General features: G+C 39.3%; 3 protein-coding genes across 3 annotated transcripts; 2 read left to right on the plus strand and 1 right to left on the minus strand.

The window, feature by feature from the left end:
* Nucleotides 1–917: 917 nt before the first annotated feature.
* On the minus strand, nt 918–1814 carry LOC122027961 (secreted RxLR effector protein 161-like). Its single transcript, XM_042586975.1, has 2 exons — nt 1170–1814; nt 918–1013 (listed from the first exon to the last, which is right to left on the minus strand). Exons 1-2 carry the CDS (start codon nt 1812–1814, stop codon nt 918–920), a joined length of 741 nt encoding a protein of 246 aa, XP_042442909.1.
* A 5877-nt stretch (nt 1815–7691) lies between these two features.
* LOC122026159 (ABC transporter G family member 10-like) lies at nt 7692–9766 on the plus strand. Its single transcript, XM_042584799.1, has one exon. The coding sequence runs from the start codon at nt 7709–7711 to the stop codon at nt 9482–9484; it is 1776 nt and encodes a 591-aa protein (XP_042440733.1). The 5' UTR covers nt 7692–7708; the 3' UTR covers nt 9485–9766.
* Nucleotides 9767–12371: 2605 nt separating this feature from the next.
* Nucleotides 12372–17872, plus strand: LOC122026973 (CTP synthase-like). The gene is made up of 21 exons (XM_042585740.1): nt 12372–12588; nt 13278–13357; nt 13467–13553; nt 13662–13712; nt 13792–13909; nt 13997–14053; nt 14132–14196; nt 14306–14389; nt 14500–14550; nt 14653–14715; nt 14802–14848; nt 14944–15013; nt 15098–15160; nt 15824–15913; nt 15998–16036; nt 16149–16376; nt 16455–16540; nt 16615–16663; nt 16745–16825; nt 16938–17031; nt 17237–17872. The coding sequence occupies exons 1-21, from the start codon at nt 12471–12473 to the stop codon at nt 17476–17478; spliced, it is 1863 nt and encodes a 620-aa protein (XP_042441674.1). The 5' UTR covers nt 12372–12470; the 3' UTR covers nt 17479–17872.
* The last annotated feature ends 2803 nt before the right edge of the window (nt 17873–20675 follow it).

Raw genomic sequence — 20675 nt, forward strand, 5'->3', positions numbered from 1 at the left:
GTCTGAATTGTTGAATGCAAATGCATGATAGGTATCTCATGAGCTAGTGGATTGCATTTTCGAGCAACGAGCAGTGAACACGAACTCTGTGACGACTAGGATCGGAGTCACGGAAATACACTGGCATTAATTAGAGAAAACCGAGTAGTCCCTATCCTTGTCTGCTACGCACTTGCCGACGAGCAGCTGCTGCCACACAGGCACAGAATGACAACGATCGGATGGGAGGAACAAAGAAGAGAATCAGAAGGGAATTGGACCGGAGCACCATTATTATTTTGATTTTTGCCGACATGAGTTATAAATAGCTTTTAAATTATTTATATATAATGACAACAAGTTTAATATACCAAATAATTTTTCTTTATACACAAATTTATCCTAGTTTATTCTCATCGCCCTTTCTAAATTTTAGATAAAAAAATTGCTCCATCGAGCAAGGCTTATAGGAATTTTTAAACTTTTATAATTTCAATCTGTTCTTCTTCGATAATATGTTGGAGGCCACGAGCAGGAAAATAGTAGAAGAGGAAAAAGATATTGAAGGTGTAGGGGGCACTGTTTACTCAAGTAAGAAGCTAGAGAGGAAAAGTGTGTTGGCTTAGAATCGATGAATAACACACCCAAGGTATACATTAATATGCAAAAAAAAAAAAAAAAAAAGTAAGGGAGAAGACAACTGATAGAATAATTTCTTAGAAGATGAAAGATGAATTGAATGAATATACATCTCTAGGACCCTTTATATACACCATAAGACTAAGATTAATTCCAATGATTTATCCCTTAAAATTAGGAAGACTAATTCCAGTACTTTATCCCTTAAAGCTAAGAAAGTTTATCACCACTAATGCAAGGGAAAAAAAGAAAATCACGTAGCCAATAATCATGTCCGGATTATGCTCACATTATCCCTCCTAATCCTGACATGGTTCTAAGTCATGGACGCCGAGTAGTTGTTGCATGACAGCTAACTTCACTCCTGGCAATGCTTTAGTTAATGCATCGGCTCCCTGTTCTCCGGTATTAACGAACTCAACCACAATTCATCCCTTCTCAACGCATTCTCTGATAAAATGAAACCTTGTATATATATGTTTGCTTCGACCATGGAATACTAGATTCTTCATGAGGGTTATGGCAGATTTGTTGTCAACAAATAAAGTTACCGACTTTGGCTCTACACCGGTTAATTCGCTGGCAAGGCTCCTCAACCACAAAGCATGGCAGGTCACAGTTGTGGTTGCCATAAACTCTGCCTCACAAGATAAAAGTGCCACTGTCTTCTGCTTCTGTGAGTTCCGGAACACCAAACTTTCATTAAAATAAAAAGTCATTCCACTTGTGCTTTTCCTTCCATCAAGATCTTCGGCTAAGTCACTGTCCGAGTAGCCGAATACACCAATTTCTTGGGGTTCCTTTATGTAAGCAAGTCCAAAATAGATTGTACCTTTCAAATACCTGAGAATTTGTTTGACCACCTTGTGATGCATGATTGTAGGCCTCTCCATATATCTGCTCGCCATTCCGACAGAATATGACAGGTCTGGCTGTGTGTGTAACAAATATCTCAAACAACCAATGATGCGCCGATACTCTGTGGCGTCAACTTGAGTCTCTTCTAAGTCTTTATGCAACCGTGTCTTGGATTCCATTGGATGCTTTGTGGAATTGCAGTCTGTCATCTTGAACTGAGATAGAATTTTCTTGGCATAAGCTGATTGCCTAAGTAAAATTCGGCTCTTCTGTTGCTCCACTTCAATCTCTAAGTAGTAGGAGAGAAGACCCAAATCACTCATCTCAAATTCTGTCATCATTTGTTGTTTGAACTTGTTAATTTTTTCTATTCTACTTCCTGTCACGATGAGATCGTCGACATACACTCCAACAAGTATCCTTGCTTCTCCTTCACCTCTTGTATATACTGCATGCTCTTGAGTACATTTTTTGAAGCCAAGTTCTACCAGACTCCTGTTCAAACGCATGTTCCAAGCACGTGGAGCTTGCCGCAGTCCATAGAGGGCCTTGGACAACCTGTATACCTTATGTTTCTGATTTTGTACTTCAAACCCTTCTGGTTGAGTGACATATATTTCTTCTTCTAACTCTCCGTTAAGAAATGTTGACTTCACGTCTAGATGGTGTACCTCCCAGCTTTGATTTGCCGCAAGTGGAAGAATGACTCGAATAGTGTCAAGTTTAGCGACAGGCGCAAACACTTCTTCAAAGTTAATGCCTTGTCTTTGTACATAGCCTTTAGCCACAGAATGACATCGATCGGATGGGAGGAACAAAGAGGAGAATCAGAAAGGAATTGGACCAGAGCACCATTATTATTTTGATTTTTGCCGACATGAGTTATAAATAACTTTTAAATTATTTATATATAATGACAACAAGTTTAATATACCAAATAATCTTTTTTTATATACAAATTTATTTTAATCGAGCAATGATATGCTCAAGAAAAAATTTAACGATAGATACATAAATTCATAGTCCACCATTTTACTTTTTGTAGGTCTCATCATTTTAGAAATAATAATAATTTCTAAATTATTACATCACACGCACCACACGCATATAAGTATACAACATACCAAATATGATCGCATAATTAAATTTATTATGGAAAGTAAATTTACGCTAGGTGTACCTTACGGATGACCTGTAACGAAAAGAGCATCAACCGTAGCGACGTTGTTGAACATCGCCTCTATTCGTATCCACGCTGAGCTCCTCAGAACAACTCCTTGAGTACAAGTCTCACCTTCGGAAGTTGCCAGTCACGAGCGAAGAAGAGGGATTAAGAGAAAGAGGAAGAGAAACATACAAGGAAGAGATTTCTTTCTTGTGGTGGTCACGACAACAAGGGGAAGGGCTTCCCCTTGTTGACAGTAGCAAAGAGAGAGGGGAGAGGGAGAAGAGAAATTGAGTTAAAGTTTTCCAAAAATCATACAAGCCAATTAATGATCTCATGTATATAATGTTATCTCAACCATATCAATATGTAGCCCTTATTAATGAATTGGATTAAAAAGCCCAAATCCAACTCATTATCCCTTAACTAAAAATTAGCCCATTAACTTCTTGGTTTAGTTCACAACTAAACCAAGTTAGTTCATGACTAATTCATGATTAAACCAAATATGATTTAATTCTTTCATAAGAGATGTGGCTCATCCGTGCTTCCATTGTGACAAATATTTTCATATTTATCTTATGTATAGTCTAACCAAATATTTATCTGTTGATCTAAGAATCCTATTCTTTAACATGTTTTACGTCTTTTAGAGACTCGTTAGTGCGTGCGACCTAATATGTTCCCGGTTTATCTTGGTCGTCCATAATTAACTACTTAATTATAGAACGATCATGAATGGTACTCATGATCCCTAATTAGCCGAAAAATCATAGTTGATCTTAGAATTAATTCTAAACCCTTTAGCAGCTACAGTGAGCCGTGTCTCGTTCTTTTTCACTCGTCTTATACCCACTTGGTTCAGGACATGGTCTATGTGTCATGTCCCCCTAGGTTGACTACGTCACACCTATCCCAAGTAATATTTCCTTGTTCTGCGAATTCAAATTACTCATACATGTATACAAGTATCTCACACTCTTAACATGTAATGCTTTGACCAAAGACTTTGAGTAATAATCCTAACGAGTGGTTATAGGGTATACGCCTTCTCGCAAAGAGCGGTGAATTCTCTGTGGGCTATCCAAACAACTTCGAGCACTTCAACTTATATTTAATCATCCCAAGTCCACACCTCAATGAAATGCTTACTTAATATGTCAAAGTATAAGTCTTCATGATTAAGATGACTTGTATACCTCAAGTCGAAGGAAAATTATACTTGTGTTGCAGTAAGAACTTCACTGGCATATCTATATATATATATAGAGAATCATATAAAGTCTTATAGAGAGTCACTCCAATGAACTAGTTACCATAACCAGCATCCACGTTTAACTTTCGACATCCAATATCTCCAGCCAATGAGAAAACAACTGCTTGGTCGAACCAATGAGTATAACCCGTGCTAGTCTTATAGAATTAATGATGTCTGAATGCATCAATTCGACGACTAAGGAAATTTTAATATATTCATAATTACACATGTAGATATAATCACTAGTTGTGATCCAATCACAAATTCTCTCTTGCTATGAATTATATTACGGACATTCAGTAAATGAGTTTAAGATAATCAAATATATAATATACACTCAAATAGTGAATCTATACTTATCAAATAAATAGAAAAAGATATAAGATGATTGTCTTAGGACATTCCTCAAATTCTAACAATTAGCACAATCTGATGTCATTAAGGCAACAAAAATAAGATTAACATATCAAAATTTTAAAATAGTGGGGGCAATCTAATCTAGTGCAAGGGAGACTTAGTTGCTTGATGGAAACTCCAAGGGTGGTAGCCATTAGAGAAGGCTAATTAGTTTTGGCCAAAAGGACGGAGTAATTAAGGGTGCTCAGCTCAGACCCTCCCTCGCATAATGCTTCACTTTGTTTTGGTTGCTTCCCACTGATTCACTTAGTGCTCTGACCCAATATCTGTTTAAGTCTGCGAAAGTCTCAACTTAATAGACAAAATTAAAATAAGCGACTACAAATAAAAGTATCTGATACGGCGATAAAATGGGTCCATCAAGCATGGGTCAAAGGCAGATAGCCGACATGGAAGTTTAAGTCAAGGTGGTCAATAATAGTCAGCGGTGGTTAGTGGTCCCACCAAAGATGGCTGAACGGAAATCAACTACAACCGCCGATCATGCATGATTTGTCTGACCGGCCGTGTGACTTGTCTAAGCGGATCGCCCGCCCGACCAAGAATACTATGGCAAGAACACCATACGCTCATTATGGATCGGAGGAACGCTAAGACAACTGGAGCGCTTGTCCGATTGGGCGGAGACAATCTACTGAATCAAGTCACTGCAGGGGAGAGCAGCAAAGGTCGACCGAGCGGAGGAGTCCCAACCGAGCGGCTACCCCTGCTCGATCGAACAGTGGGACCCCTCTCATATCTTTTAATATCCCTTTCGGAGGTAATGTCGCTGACAACAAAGTATGGTCAACAAGTGGATCGTACAACTGAAACTTCTACTATCTTGTTAGGGATTGACATGCCCTGTTAAGGTATGATGTCAGAGACATTTTTCTGGCATGTCCTTTCATAAGACAGTTTGGAGAATGTACCCATGTCTTGAGGAGCATGCACGTCACACACTAGGGCGCTATATAAGAGGGTCTATGCACTGGAGCAGGTACGCGTTGTTCACTATTCATAGAAATAGGTACATATATAAAACTATATTGAGAGGTAAAAACTCTCAAATCGCATTACAAACCATACACGATAACCAAGAGATTATCCTCTACAGTTGAGGTAAACTCCTTGATCAGTTCTGGATTCTCTCAAATCATGTAAACATTATTCCCAAACTACTTTACTGCCTGCCCATCACATTATCCTAACATTCCAAACAGGCTCCCTTGTCTCCTCCAGCTTCATATCCCGTTCGGCTCCTTTTAGGGATGTAAATGAATCAAACGGTTCGCGAGCTATTCGGAGCTCGATTTGGTAAAAAACTCGTTCGAGTTCATTCGTTTATCTTATCGAGCCGAGCTTGAGCTCGATTTCGAGCTCGACAGTTTTATCGAGCTGAGCTCGAGCTTAAGGATATTCGGCTCGTGAGCTCACGAACATGTTCGTTTATAGGCTCGCGAGCCAAAAAAATGAGCCTTAAAACGAGCCTTAAACTGAGCCAAAAAACGAGCCAAAAAAAATGAGCTCTAAAACGAGCCTTAAAATGAGCTTTAAAATGAGCGAAAAAACGAGCTCTAAAACGAGCCCGAAAACGATCCTGAGCTCGCTTAACGAGTTAGGTCCGTTAACTTTAATAATCGAGCTAATAATGAGCCGAGCTAGAACTGTTCGTGAGTTTGATAATTCTAAAACAAACCGAGCTCGAGCCTGTGATAAAAGCTCAATTCGAGCTCGAGCCTGAGTATAACTTAAACGAGCCGAGCTCGAGCCTAATACTGTTCGGCTTGGTTCGGCTCGTTTACATCCCTAGCTCCTTTGTCCCGGTCGTCTTCATGTCTCGATCAGCAGTATAAGTCTCTATCGTCCTAATCAACCCTTCATGTTCTAGTCAGCCCTCCTTATGCCAGACTGCCCCTCATGTCTCAATATTTGAAGTTACTCACAGTACCCGAGCGACCATTGTGACCGATTGAGCATTGTATAGCTCGTTCTGTCAATAAGTTCATCTAGCCTTATAGCCCGGCCGAGGGGTGAGCCCAACCGGTCATTCATCATGTTTATTTCTCGGGTTGACCGTTCATCTGAACGACATTTGACTAGACGCCCATTCATCTTGGCTAGCAGATTGCATGGTTAGCCATTACACCCGTCCTTCCATTTCACCCAACCAGCCAACCGGCCTGGCCAAGCATTGTAAGGTTCGTTCTATCAATAAGTTCGTCCGGCCTATGAGCCCCGGTCGATCATTCATCATGTTCCTTAGGACACATCATATAACATTAGGTTGGATCAATCATCTTTAGTGCATGCATATTACGGTCAGCCATATATCTTGCTCAGATATTTCACGCATATGTTTACTATTGCTCTGTTTTCTTCTATTCTGGTGACTGATTTGAGAGTCGGAGGGTCAACGTCGTGGACCTCTTCCCTGGCCTGACATTGACATTTCTTGTGTTGCAGAGAAAAATGAAGTCTACACATGATTAATTCGAAAACTACATTCTCAGCTAGCCTTCTTCGTGATTTGCAGGATCACTACAAAATTAAAAGAATTTAGGTTTTCTTAAACATCTAAAAATAAGAATAAAACTTATAGCATTTTGTCTTCATCTCCAGCAAAATGTAGTCTCGACTCTCACATAACTACTTCCGTGTGTGTATATAGAGATATATATCATTTGCTTTCGTTCAGGCCCTTCGCTGAATTAACTAGCTTTCATGCATGGTAAAGGCGAGATGATGCCTACAGGATGCCATATCTATATAAATCCAAGCAAACTGACAAACTCGCTGCGCATTTTAATATTAAAAAAAAAAACATAAAATCGTTTACTTTTTGTCCATAGCTGATCGATGTTGATACTTGATAGATACCATTATTTGTCATACAAATCAGTGAAGTACGAACTAATACGCACAACTTAATCGACGAAGACAGTAACAGTACGTTCAGATGCATAAATTAATATTTCATCGTGCAAATTTCTCAAGTAAATTAGACATTCCGTCATCCACAATAGTTCCAATTACTATTAGCAGCCTGTTTTAAATTTGATCGATCTATCTAAGCATCAACTACTATGGAAAGACTTGAAATTAAAAATCATTATTTTCCGGCCAAACTCCACCAGTTTTTCATTGAGCATTTGGTGCAATTTGGTGCAACTTTTTTTCCCCAGAGAGCGAAAACATCTGGTTTGGTGGAACTAAATCTGATGAGAACGAAGGTGGATTCGTACTAGCGTGGATGTAGTCAATGCTCGGAAGGAATTACACAGTGCATCAAGTATGCCAAGTCAGCGGTATTGGTGTGAATTAGCTCATCCTCTTTGTCTTCTCTCCACCTCTTCTACTTGTTGTCCCATCCAGATCCTCTGTTTTCTTCTGATCTCCATCCTCCACCTTTCATGGAGCTTCCATCGATAGCGCCGCTCGACGCCTACCGCCAGCGATACCTCATCGAAACCAACGGCTTGTCCTACGACCTCTCCCCGACCTGCGCGCCAACGTTGCGACTGGGTGCCGCTGCTCCCAGGCCCATCCTGAGTAATGTCAGTTGCAGGGCTCTTCCAGGCGAGCTCACGGCGATCGTCGGCCCGAGCGGAGCAGGGAAGACCTCGCTCCTATCCGCGCTCGCCGGCGTGATACACCCGACCAGAGTCTCTGGCCTCATCCTCATCAACGGCCGGCCGATGGACGTGTCACGCCTCTGCCGTGTCTCTGGGTACGTGATGCAGGAGGACGCGCTATTCCCGCTGCTCACCGTGGAGGAGACGCTGGCGTACAGCGCGCGGCTGAGGTTGAGGGCGACGCCCAGCGAGGCGGCGGCGCGTGTGCGGGAGCTGATCAAGGAGCTGGGGCTGGACCACGTGGCGGCGTCTAGAGTCGGCGGCGGAGGGAACGGCGGAGTTTCCGGCGGCGAGCGGCGACGCGTGTCGATCGGGGTCCAGCTGGTGCATGACCCGGCGGTGGTGTTCCTAGACGAACCGACGACCGGGCTCGACTCGGCCGCGGCGCTGCACATTGTGAGGCTGCTCCGGTCCATGGCGCTGGTAGAGGGGAAGACCGTCATCCTCACTATCCATCAACCGGGTTTTCGAATCTTGGAGCTCATCAACCGTCTGTTGCTCATCCATGGCGGCTCGTTGCGACATCAGGGCTCGATTTCTCAACTGCAGAGCCGGCTCAAGGAAATTGGCCATTGCATTCCTCCCCATGTCAATGCCCTAGAATTCGCCATGGAAGCCGTTGATTTTCTCGACATCACTCACCAAAAGGACACCGCCGCCTCTGCCTCTTACAAAATCCCTAATCCAAGCACCAAGGAAGACAAAATCTACTACGCCAATTCCCGAATTGGGGAAATCTCCATCATCGCCAGTCGATTCTTTCGCAACGTGGCGAGAACACGGGAACTATTCGCGGCCAAAATGCTCCAATCCGTCGCCGCCGGCTTCGCCCTCGGTACAATATTCATGAGCGTGAGCAACCTGCAAGCCAAGATCGGATTTTTCGCATTCAGCCTCACATTCCTGCTCTCCTCGACTACGGAAGGCCTTCCTCTCTTCCTCCGGGAGCGACGGATCCTGGAGATGGAGACGCGGCGAGGAGCCTACCGGGTCTCCTCCTACGCCATCGCTAACGCCCTGGTGTTCCTGCCGTTCCTTCTCGCCGCAGCTCTCTTCTTCGCAGTGCCGGTGTACTGGCTGGTGGGGCTCCGGGGGGAGACGGAGAGCTTCCTTTACTTCGCCATGGTGGTGTGGCTGGTGATGCTGATGGCCAACTCCTTGGTGGCCTGCTTCAGCGCGCTGGTGCCGAGCTTCATCATGGGAAACTCGGTCATCTCGGGGCTGATGGGCTCCTTCTTCCTCTTCTCCGGATACTTCATCAGCAAGGACAGCATTCCCAGGTACTGGATCTTCATGCACTACCTGAGCTTGTTCAAGTACCCCTTCGAGGCGTTGGTGCTGAACGAGTACGGCGGGGAGAGGGGCAGAAGGCAGTGCTTGAGCAGGGGAATCCATGGTCACTGCATTTTCGACGGAGAGATGCTGTTGAGGCAGCAGGGGGTGGAGGAAGCGCAGAGGTGGAGCCATGTCGGCGTGATGCTGGCTTTCATCGGCGGCTACAGACTCCTCAGCTTCTTCATCCTTTGTATCCGATGTTACAGGACGAGACGATAGTGCTGCTCCTGCGTCTCCCTGGCTTTCCTTAAACTAATTTCTTGTTAATATCGTTAAGCTAAATTATAGAAAAGGACATCCTATTACGTACCCTCTCTCATTCTTTCCACTCAGCCAGCCTCTGATTCGGTTATGGATACATCTCCAAAATTGCTATTGGGCCTCCGCCAGCGTTCTGTGCGGCCCAACATAAATACTGAAAAGGGCGTATGAGGCCCCCAACTGCTCTTGCTTAGGCCGGGGAGACGGTGAAACAACTGTACAATTCCGGTCCATATAATAAAGGGCTCTAGTCAATTTCCTCCCGAATTGATCTGCTGGGTCAACAGAAACGCTGCAGCAATTGCTAGATCGTAAAACCAAGGGCATCCGCAACCAGGAAGGAAGGAATATTCTGTAAATATCCTTCCCTTTCAAATATTTTCATTATATATCCCAGAATTGATATTTAAAAGAGATATCTCCTAATATCAAATATTGCTTGTTAGATGAAAATATTAGAAAGGAGATTTAGATATTTGATGGTAGAATATGGGATATTTAAGTAGTAAGATATTTATTTAGTGATATGGACACGGAAATATAAATATTTAGAAAAAAATATTTGATTTTATTATGGATGCTCTCAATGATTATTTTTTAATGTTTTTTATTATTTTTTAAATAAAATTAATCAAAGTTTAGAAACATTAATGAAAAATGAGATAGTTAAGAGTGGAGTATTTGATAGATATGATCATAAATATTTAATTCATCAGTAAGATATTTAAAAAAATATAAGATACCCGTATATTTGAAAGAAATATCTCCGGATGCTCTAATTAAGGATATTTATAATCATGAAATTTTTCCATGAATTCCGTCATATCTATTTCATGTCAAAAATAATAAAACTTTACACATCTTTCCATTATAAAAAAAATCTTTTAATAATTTTTTCATATATTCCATACTTTCATTGTATATATTTCTTTCACTTTTCTATTCTACATTATATATAATTAAATTTTAATTGATAAATTATTAATCATGAATTGTTTTTTATTTTTTTATTTTTTAAATAAAAAATAAAAATTATTTCATAAAAAAAAATTTAAAAAAAAGTAATCAAGAAGCAGCACCTCATAATTCATAGCGGAGCTTCCTCCGCTATGGGACGAAGCTTCTTCAAGCAAACCCACGTCACTATGGATTCTCAAAGTCATCCTCGTCAGAAACACGAGGGCTGTCAGAGAAACACATGTCATCGTGAATGTTGCCGCCACGTTCGTCGATCCCTTTTTTAATTCCTGGCATGAAAATAATTCATAATGCACTGCATAATTAATCGTAAATATTGCATCCCTATTTGTTACAGATTCCTTATTTTAAAAATATTTATTCTGAAATTTTCCTTAAATATTTATATTATATATCGTACCTTGACTTGACTGTAAGTGTTGTCGGACTATAAACATTCAACAGCAGCATGTGCAGAAATTACGTGTCGCTGAGTCATAATTTAAAGACGACTGCAATTTTGGACCAGATATTAATTTATTTGACCTGCATATGTCCTCATATATGAAAATAGCTAATTGCTTCTTCGGTCGGGCTCCGTTGATATTTATATAGATATTTATTTTAATAAATTTTAAGTTAATTTTTAACATGTGTAAAATCATTTGTTGTATGTTTGCATAAATATTTATTTTAATAAATTTTATTATTTATTTATTTATATTTTATTATGAGCTTTTTTTCTAGGTAATTAATTAGTTCGGTGTGTTCCAAATTCGGCGTGATAAACAGTGCACGATATACAGATCGTGTTTCTCAGAGTACTCTCAACACGCTTTGTTTTTTTTCTTCTAAAATCATTAAAACAGATGTATTAATTCCCCACAATACACAATACATGCATGATTCACTCACGATTTACTTTTCTGTAAATTTATAAAAATAAATATATACCTTAAGATAATTCATTCGCTTTCAAATCGCATATATATATATATAAATCAAGACAATGACCTTGATATTTAGATAAGGAAGAAAATATAAAACGACAAATTGTTTGTAAGAAACCAAACCACAATTGAACTCCTTATTGTCAATTAATTTTATCGGTTCATCGGATTTAGATATTCACGAGAGGGCAAACACGAGTGAAAAAAGGACAAAGAATGATGGTGTATATTTCAACCATAAATATAATAATCTAATTAAACCCATAATAGCGGATATTGTAATTAAGTTGGGTTGGCTAGTTATAAAGTGCACCAGATAATGACTATCATAATCAGAAGGTTTAAATTTAATAGGGGATTGTATCATCAGATCACACTCGTACATTTGCCGATTTAAATTTGTGTTAAACTCTCTGTCACTTAAATGGGGCAATGGCGGTACGAGTTTTTTTGTAATTAAGTTAATAAATAATGTGAATGATGGATATGTTTATCCAAACAGTTGGGGTTGGAAAAAGACTTGATTAAGTGCGAAGGCGACGGCGGCTATTCTATTTATAGCCTCGTTCAGTCGCGCTGGCACAAGTCGCAGCCGCCGATCGTCGACGGAGGCTAAGAATTCTGTTACTGGACTTGGAATATTCTGCTCCTCTAACCGTTCCATTTTATTTTATGAATAACTGGAAATACATAAACACACTAAAAAAACAAGACCTTTTTAAATGGTTCAGTATAAAACCTAAATTTATATATATATAAAAGGAATCTAATTTAAAATCCCTGTATGTGGCATCGGGTTTAATCAAAATTTATTATTATTTTTTTAAAAAGAAAAACGAAAACAAAATTATTTCACTTTTTAGAAAAATGGAGGTAAAAAAAATAATGAAAGGTTCGGTGGAGGGATTTATAAATAATCCCCCTCGTTGGAGCTGAGAGCGAAGGCTGATACTCGAGAGCGGGAGAGAAGGCATTGCTTCTTGTTCTGTGAGCTAGGATTCTGGAGTTGCTGTCGCGCGGACGGTCCGGAGAAGGTGATGAAGTACGTGTTGGTGACAGGGGGAGTGGTGAGTGGGCTAGGGAAAGGGGTGACGGCGAGCAGCATCGGAGTTCTCCTCAAGTCGTGCGGACTCCGCGTCACCTTTATTAAAATCGGTGCTTGCCTTAATTGATTCCACCAAGTTTACGTTCCGAACTGTGGTTTTCTTTCACTTTTTTGGGTGGAAAATGGCCGGTAGAACCGTGGTTTCAGCTTCGCCCCCTTCGATTCATATTGCTTCTCGTCTTTCTTTCGTGTTAATTTTTTTCCCCTGAAATCCCGTTGGAATTTCCTCTTTGTTCTTAGTTAAATGTCGGATCTTTCCCTTTATTGATTTTGCCGTAACTTCGTTTAGTTGCCTTTGGAGTGATGCCGTGTGCGTGATTGGTTTGTTGCCACTTTCCAATGAGGAGTGGGTGATCAAAAGCGCTCTTTGTTGTATCCTACGTCCGATAAGGTTCCTAATTCCTGGGGGAAGAAAGCAGAGAGAAAGTGGGCAAGTGAAACTTTGCATACTTTTAATCGACAGGAATGTTGGGGACCATCCTTTGAATTCTTCTTTGGCTTATTTTTCATGATTATGATGCATGTTTGCGTACACTGTAATCCAAAAGGGACCTTCTGTAGACATCTTCAGTCAAATGCCAAGATTTTTAGACTCTTTTTTTTTTCTTCCAGTTTTCTCTAAACTACTTGGAAAAAAAAAAGAAAAGTCTTCGGTTCATATCATTTTCTTTCCACAGTTATTCATATTTCTCGTCTTTAATCTAAATGATTTATTGTTTCTATTGGTGGACTTCTACAGATCCTTACCTAAACACCGATGCTGGGACTATGTCTCCTTTTGAGCACGGTGAGGTCTTTGTCTTAGATGATGGTGGCGAGGTAAAGTTCATTTGTGTTTATCTATTATACTTTGTAACAATCTAAAAGGCAATATCTTTCTAATTCTAGTTAATTTCTACATGTTTTGATGGTTCTCCTTTTCTAATAGGCGGACTTGGACCTAGGAAACTATGAGCGCTTCCTTGATATAAAATTAACTCGCGACAACAACATAACTACAGGAAAAATCTATCAGGTGCCACTCGACATACGAATGCTTATGATCCCAAGACAGATCTAATTATGCCGTTGGACTAGTGCTCTTAACGGATGAACTGACTTTGCCACATTGTGTCTTTGTTAGTTTGTGTTTGACAAGGAGAGGAGGGGTGATTATCTCGGGAAAACTGTCCAAGTATGTCTTCTCTATACCATTAAGCCAACTGGAGTTTCAATACCATCTTTGCATTACTTACCATTCTTTTCTTTTGAAGGTCGTGCCACATATCACAGATGCCATACAAGAGTGGATTGAACGTGTGGCAATGATACCTGTGGACGGTAAAGAAGGACCAGCTGATGTCTGCGTCATAGAATTGGGTGGAACTATAGGTAACATTTTCTAGTCTGTTCATATGTGCTTCCATAATCACATTACTTGACACAATATTAATAACGAGGTTATGTGTTCGTGTCTAGGCGATATGGAATCGATGCCATTTATAGAAGCTTTGGGACGGTTCTCTTATCGTGTAGGTGAGGAAAGTTTGCCAAAACCACTCAAAGTATACTGATCCTTCTCGATAATGTGATTTCTGCTTGTACCTTGGTCAGGATCAGGAAATTTCTGTCTAATTCACGTCAGTCTTGTGCCAGTTCTTAAAGCAGTGGGCGAGCAGGTAAAGACTATCAGCCAGATAACATAAGGATTAGTCCGTATTGGAGTCTAATTTTTTTTCTTCTGCATATTAGATTATTATGGACAAAAAAATTTCTTTTTTCTTTTAGAAAACAAAGCCTACACAGCATAGTGTTAGGAGACTACGAGGACTTGGACTAACACCAAATATTCTTGCCTGCCGCTGTGAAAAGGTTACAGATAAAATCTCATATCATCATTTTGCTACATCTCTTCCATTTGAGTATTTTGTTTTTATTCTCATGGAGTTGATATGTGTTTGTTCTTGTTTGGTTAATGACAGCCTTTGGATGTGAATGTCAAAGAAAAACTTTCACAATTTTGCCATGTTCCTGTAAGTTTTTCAATCGATCTCCTACTCCATTCTTGCTTCTTTCTGCAACGGCAAAGCAGGTGTATAGCTTTGAAGTTCATGTACAACCATTTTCTTTTTCAGGTAGCGAACATAGTCACTCTTCACGATGTTGCAAACATTTGGCACATTCCTTTGATGTTGAGGGTAGACTATATTTACTTTGATAATAGTGTGGAATCAATCACTCTCTAAGGTTGTTTCAGTTGGTCACTAACATTTTTCACCTCTAGGAGCAAAAGACACATGAAGCGCTTCTGAAACTACTGAATCTTCAAGGGTGTGTGTGATAAGCGGCTTGCCTTTTTGATATCTTTGTGTTCAGCAGTTTCCCTTTCCATCTGATGGGTTGATAGAAGCCTTTTCTTTTGACAGATATGCTCGGGAACCCATGTTGCAAGAATGGATGGGTAGAGCAAAACTCTGTGATAAATTGCATGATCCTGTGTGAAGCTTTTCTCTCTCAGTACTTTGCTTTACACTTTAAAGTTCCGAAACCTTAATAATCGAGCTGTCATTTAAATTTCAGGTCCGGATTGCTATGGTAGGAAAATATACTGGGCTTTCTGATTCTTACCTCTCTGTATTGAAGGTGAATTCATATTCAACTTATAAGTTTATGCTCTTAATTCTCGTATTATCTGGAATGATCTGTGATCATTTTGTATGTTTTATGATGCAGATTTTTTTATATCATCTTATGCTGATAGCAATGCTAAGATTAGATGCTCTTTCATACCCTTCATTTTCATGTGCTTATAAATTGGTTCTTTGTCCATGCCAGTCCCACACATGAAGTGACTTATTTAAATGAACAAGGACTACATCTTGGAGACGCTATGGACTCTGAATCCATCACATAACATTTGTCTAGTTCAGCATACCCTGTATAGAATGATTCTTTTAAAATAGAATAACATTTGGAATCGGAATCAGGATTGCAAGTGAAATCTGCGAAACATATTTAAAGATAACTAGTATAGTATTTCTTATCGATTTGGGCAATTCTTGTCAATTTGGTCTTTGTTTCTAATTCTTTTCATTTAGAAGATAAAATGAGTAATTGCTAGATGTGTTTTATTTAATCTGTTCTTTCTCAAGAACTGCATGAATCACAATTGGCCTTGAAAGCCTGAACCTGTTATTCAATATTTATATATTTTTTCTTCATTCTAATGCAAGAATTGACATAAATGACGCTTTCATACTTCTCTTTCCCTGTTGTCCTAAAGGCTTTACTATGTGAACCTTGCAGGCTCTTTTGCATGCCTCTGTTGCTTGCCGTAGAAAACTTGTTGTAGATTGGGTCCCTTCATCTGATCTTGAAGAAGCTACTGCATCAGAGGTCCATTCTTTGACAAGATGACACTCTTTAATTTCTAGAAATATATTGGGAATTCTTCACGCAAGTTTTTGTTTTCTCAAACAGGCACCCACTGCACATGAAGCTGCATGGAGGCTATTGAAGGTACTCCCTAGCTTATTCTGCCAATTTCTATGTTAGGATTAAAAACTTCGCCTTCTTTGTTAGGATTAGTCTCATAAAATATTTTTCTCAAGTCGACAATCTCATATTACAGGGTGCTGATGGCATACTGGTTCCAGGAGGATTTGGAGACAGAGGTGTGGAGGGGAAGATCCTAGCTGCTAAATACGCACGCGAAAACAAAGTTCCATATCTTGGCATTTGTCTTGGCATGCAGATTGCTGTCATCGAGTTTGCTCGTTCTGTCATGAACTTGAAGGAGGCAAACAGCATGGAATTTGATCCCGATACATCTACTCCCGTTGTCATTTTTATGCCGGAGGTAATTAATTAACATCTTTTCCTCTCGGCATAAATCATGGGTCTTGCCTTAACATCTACTCATTCAATGAACATAAAGGTCTCTAAGACTCACATGGGAGGCACAATGAGACTTGGATCAAGGAGGACCTTTTTCCAGGTTGCTGATTGCAAATCTGCAAAGTTGTAAGCACAAAAGTCTCCTTTGTCAATATTTAGATGCTTTCTTGATATCAATTTTTACAATCTCGTTTCTTAAGGTACGGTAACGTTAGCTTTGTGGATGAGCGGCATCGACATAGATACGAGGTTTTTCACCTTACCCAAATGCCACTTAACTGTTGCATGATTAAGTATTTCTTCCCAGATCATTAGTTTAATTTCTTACAGGTGAATCCCAGTTTGGTCCCAGAATTCGAAAAACATGGTCTTACTTTCGTTGGAAAAGACGAGACAGGTCGACGCATGGAGGTAGCTAGGAAGCTGAAATTAAACCTTTTTTTCCCCCATTTCTCTTTGTTTCACAATTAATTCCTTTTCGGATATATTAATGTTCCAAACTTTCCATTCATGGATGATGCAGATCATTGAGCTGCCTTCACACCCTTATTTCCTTGGTGTTCAATTTCATCCAGAATTCAAATCACGACCGTGGAAGCCCTCTGCTGTTTTCACAGGTAATCTCTGAACTTGCAAATTTGCTCAAGATCCAATAATATATATTGCTTCAGCTGGAAAATCAAGCACTGATATATCATACTGTAGTTGCATTACTTGTGCTATCTATATATCTGCTGTCTAGAGCTAGACGATATATCCAAGAATTGGAGAGTAGAAGTTAATCAAAATTAAATCTCCTCCTGTTGCAAAATCTCTTGATAGGGCTTATAGCAGCATCATGCGGCCAACTGGATGATTGGCTGCAAGTCTCCGGCCCAAAGAACAATAATCTGATCCCTCAATCTCCAGCGAGCAATGGCTTCTTCGCCCCTAAATTTTATCAAAACGGGAGCATGAAGAAATCTCCCAAGAGCCTAGCCAACGGAAAACTCCTTGCAAATGGAATTGGAAACGGGAACGAATGGCCTGTTGCATGCCTGTTAACTACGAGTGATAGTATTTAGTGCAGTCGTTCTTCCAGATATGTAACCTGTACAGTAGGTACTCAACCAAACCATGCAGTAATTAAGGAGATGATATATATATACACTTAACTTGGTGCGTGCCGGCACATCGACTGTTGGTTCCAGTTTTTTAACAAGGAACGTAACAAGCATGTGTACGTCCACGCAGCCAGATGCCAGGATTTCAAGTATCAGTGTCCCCTTCTTTCGTCTAAAGAGTGTTTCATTTTTTTGAGAGGTAATTAAGTACCTTTTTTCCGATCGAGTGCTAGATAAATAATGTTCGATTGTTAATCGAAGAGTGAACTTGTTTCAGTGTGGAGGTATTGTGTGGAAATTAAACTGTTGTATAACTCTATGATTTATCATAGATAATTGGTGTTATTGCTTTGTCTCTCTTCATTAGTCTAATTTCATTGTGAGGATTCAAATTATAACCTTGCCCAAGCTACTTTACTATAATATATATATATATATATATATATACTAGAAATTAAATTTTTTAACTTTTTACAATGTTGTTTATTGACCTAGATCAATTTACAACATTATTGTGCTGCAAATTCGACACATACATGTGCATCGATTACAAGTGACCTTTGGCGAGGATTAGGAGTTATGGGTCTCTTCCGGAACTCCAATGGCCGATATGATTTATCATATATCAGATTTGGACCAACAAAGTGGGCCCGTAGAAGAGCCCAAATGTTTCGAAATGTCAAATCACGGCCTACAAGATTTTTTAATTTTAGTCGAAAAATATTTCAGAATCCTTTCCATGTTAAATTAAATCTTATATATATATATATATACACAAAGTGTAAACTAGCTTTCTAATTTAAATTTTGATAGTTATTTTATCAAGTTATAGCTGTCTTGGTAATAAATTAAATAGTTAATTGTACTGAATGAATTAATTATTAACATTGCAAATGATATAAATATTTGGCATCGGAGGACAAATTGGACGTGAAATCCTATATCTGATGGCTCATAACATATAGGAGATGTGGAGTCCACGACAACTGTTAATTGTTGTGCTTTCCTGAAAACATAGTTTTTGTTTTCTCTCCAGCATTCAAGTCCACAACTTTTATTTTATTTTATTTTATTTTTATTTTTTTGTCGTTGTTGTTGTCAATTAAATAGTATTTAATTCTGGCCAACTGAAGAAGAATTTAGTTTATATTACTTCCATTTGGCACTTTGTGCGAGCAGTAGAAATATTAAATGCTTTCAAGAATTTAATTAATAACAAATTTGTCGGATTGAAATAAAAAATTTCAATTAATATTGGCTGCCTCTTCGACGAGGCTAATCGACGCTGTATAAATATTTCTTATTATCTTGTAAAAGAAAAAATTAGTCAGCTTAATTATTTAATTAATTGATTGCACCACTAGCGCTCATCTTGCAGTTCTCTTCCGGAAAAAATAATATATTTGCAAATAATTAATTAGCCAAAAAAAAATACAACTTTTGTTCCAAATAAATTTTAATTGAAGTTTGAGATTAATTAAAATATTACTATTGTCGTTTTTATTTTTATTTTTAAATGAAAAGTCAAATGCGTTTTGTGCTAGCTAACTAGCTGTATATTTCAATTGTCGATCGAAGGGTGCAAAATTAATTAATACAATTGTGGTTGTTTATTTTGGGGGTTCGAATGATGGAATATATATAATTCATAACTAACTTGACCGATCGATCGATCGATCGATATTAATTAAAGAGACAGACAAACTAACTGTATGCAAACCGTGTCGTAGCTAGCAATGCTTGAAAGCGAAGGTGGTGGCGTTATGTTGTTGCAAACTGTAAAGAGAGAGATTTTTTTGAAGTTTGGAAGATAAGATTTAGGCGACGTCAATCTCATGCACGGCAAGATCAATCACTGCAGCTTCTTGCTGAATTTTGCTTGATGGAAAACAACGCTGGCTAGCTTCTGATGATAATTAAAGTTCGAGTGGGTGGGTGTTGATTTTCGGAGAAATATCCGAAAATCCATTTTTAACTGAATTATATATATATAGAATAAAACTTTAACTTTGTTCGATCGCTTTCATTGTCGATCTGAATTATCTCTTCAGTTTTTGGTCAAATATCAGCAGTTCAATCTATTTGAGTGAATTGAAAAGCCGTGCATGCACTAGCTAGCTCGACTCACTCTAACCCGTCCAAGAAAGATGCACGTAGTTCAATTCACTAGCTAGCTAAATGGTGAGATCATAATTATTAAGGAGCTAGTTAGCATGCACAAAGTGGAGCTCTTAATCGAAGAGCACGCATGCACAAAGCTTGGTGTAAATTCCTTTGTCGTCCCTTCCCCTCCCCTAAAATTGTTAAAGATGCATGCCAACACATGCAAATAGAAACTTTAGCAGAGTTTCTCCGGCCAACGCCCTGCGTGTCTTTTCCGATGATCGATCAATTTACATGTTTCTGATATCAGTGCAGGCCCTCCAGACGTGAAAATTTAATGCATGTCCCAATTGCTAGCTAGGCAAATTAAAGGTAGCAATCAAATTATATACTTCCATTTCAAAGTATTGATGGCGAGAGGTGACAGACTAGGAGGAGACTATCGATCGAGGAGAAAGCGAGAAAGGGATTTTGCTCAATAAGTTAAATAATTTTGTCCTCAAAAAGTTGCCACGAGGGTGACAAATTTATTAATTATAAGGAGGATTCTTTGAAAAAAAATTTAAGTTGATCCAAACAAATTTATATATTTTCATAATAATATTGATCCTGTCCGAAAGTCGAGGGGTGGATGTTGGGGATGTGACACTCCTACTGATCTCCGAGGGACTTTGCTCCTACCCGCAACACAAGCAACGTCAGTGCCGAGCCGGGAAAGGGGTCCCCGGCGATGGTCCTCCGACGCTCAAGTCAGTCTCCGGCAAGGCAAGAAGTAAAGGTAACTGTAGCGCAACAGTAGAGATCGCGAGAAAAACATACCTCCGCCGATGCCTGGACCCCCCTTTATATAGGACTCCTGTAGCGTGTGTGCATGCTTCTTAAAGCAGGCACGCAATCCCAAGCTTCCCCTGAAGAGACATGTTAGTAAAGTGTCTCTGATATAATACTTTAATTAATGAGACGATCATATCTCTGAAGTTACAGTGGAAGTTTCTGTCGTACAATCTTCTATCTGACCATGCATGTCGTCCATCGACGACACTAACTCCCAGAAA

This window comes from Zingiber officinale, chromosome 10A (assembly GCF_018446385.1).
Source record: "Zingiber officinale cultivar Zhangliang chromosome 10A, Zo_v1.1, whole genome shotgun sequence".
In the NCBI taxonomy this organism is placed as follows: Eukaryota; Viridiplantae; Streptophyta; class Magnoliopsida; order Zingiberales; family Zingiberaceae; genus Zingiber; species Zingiber officinale.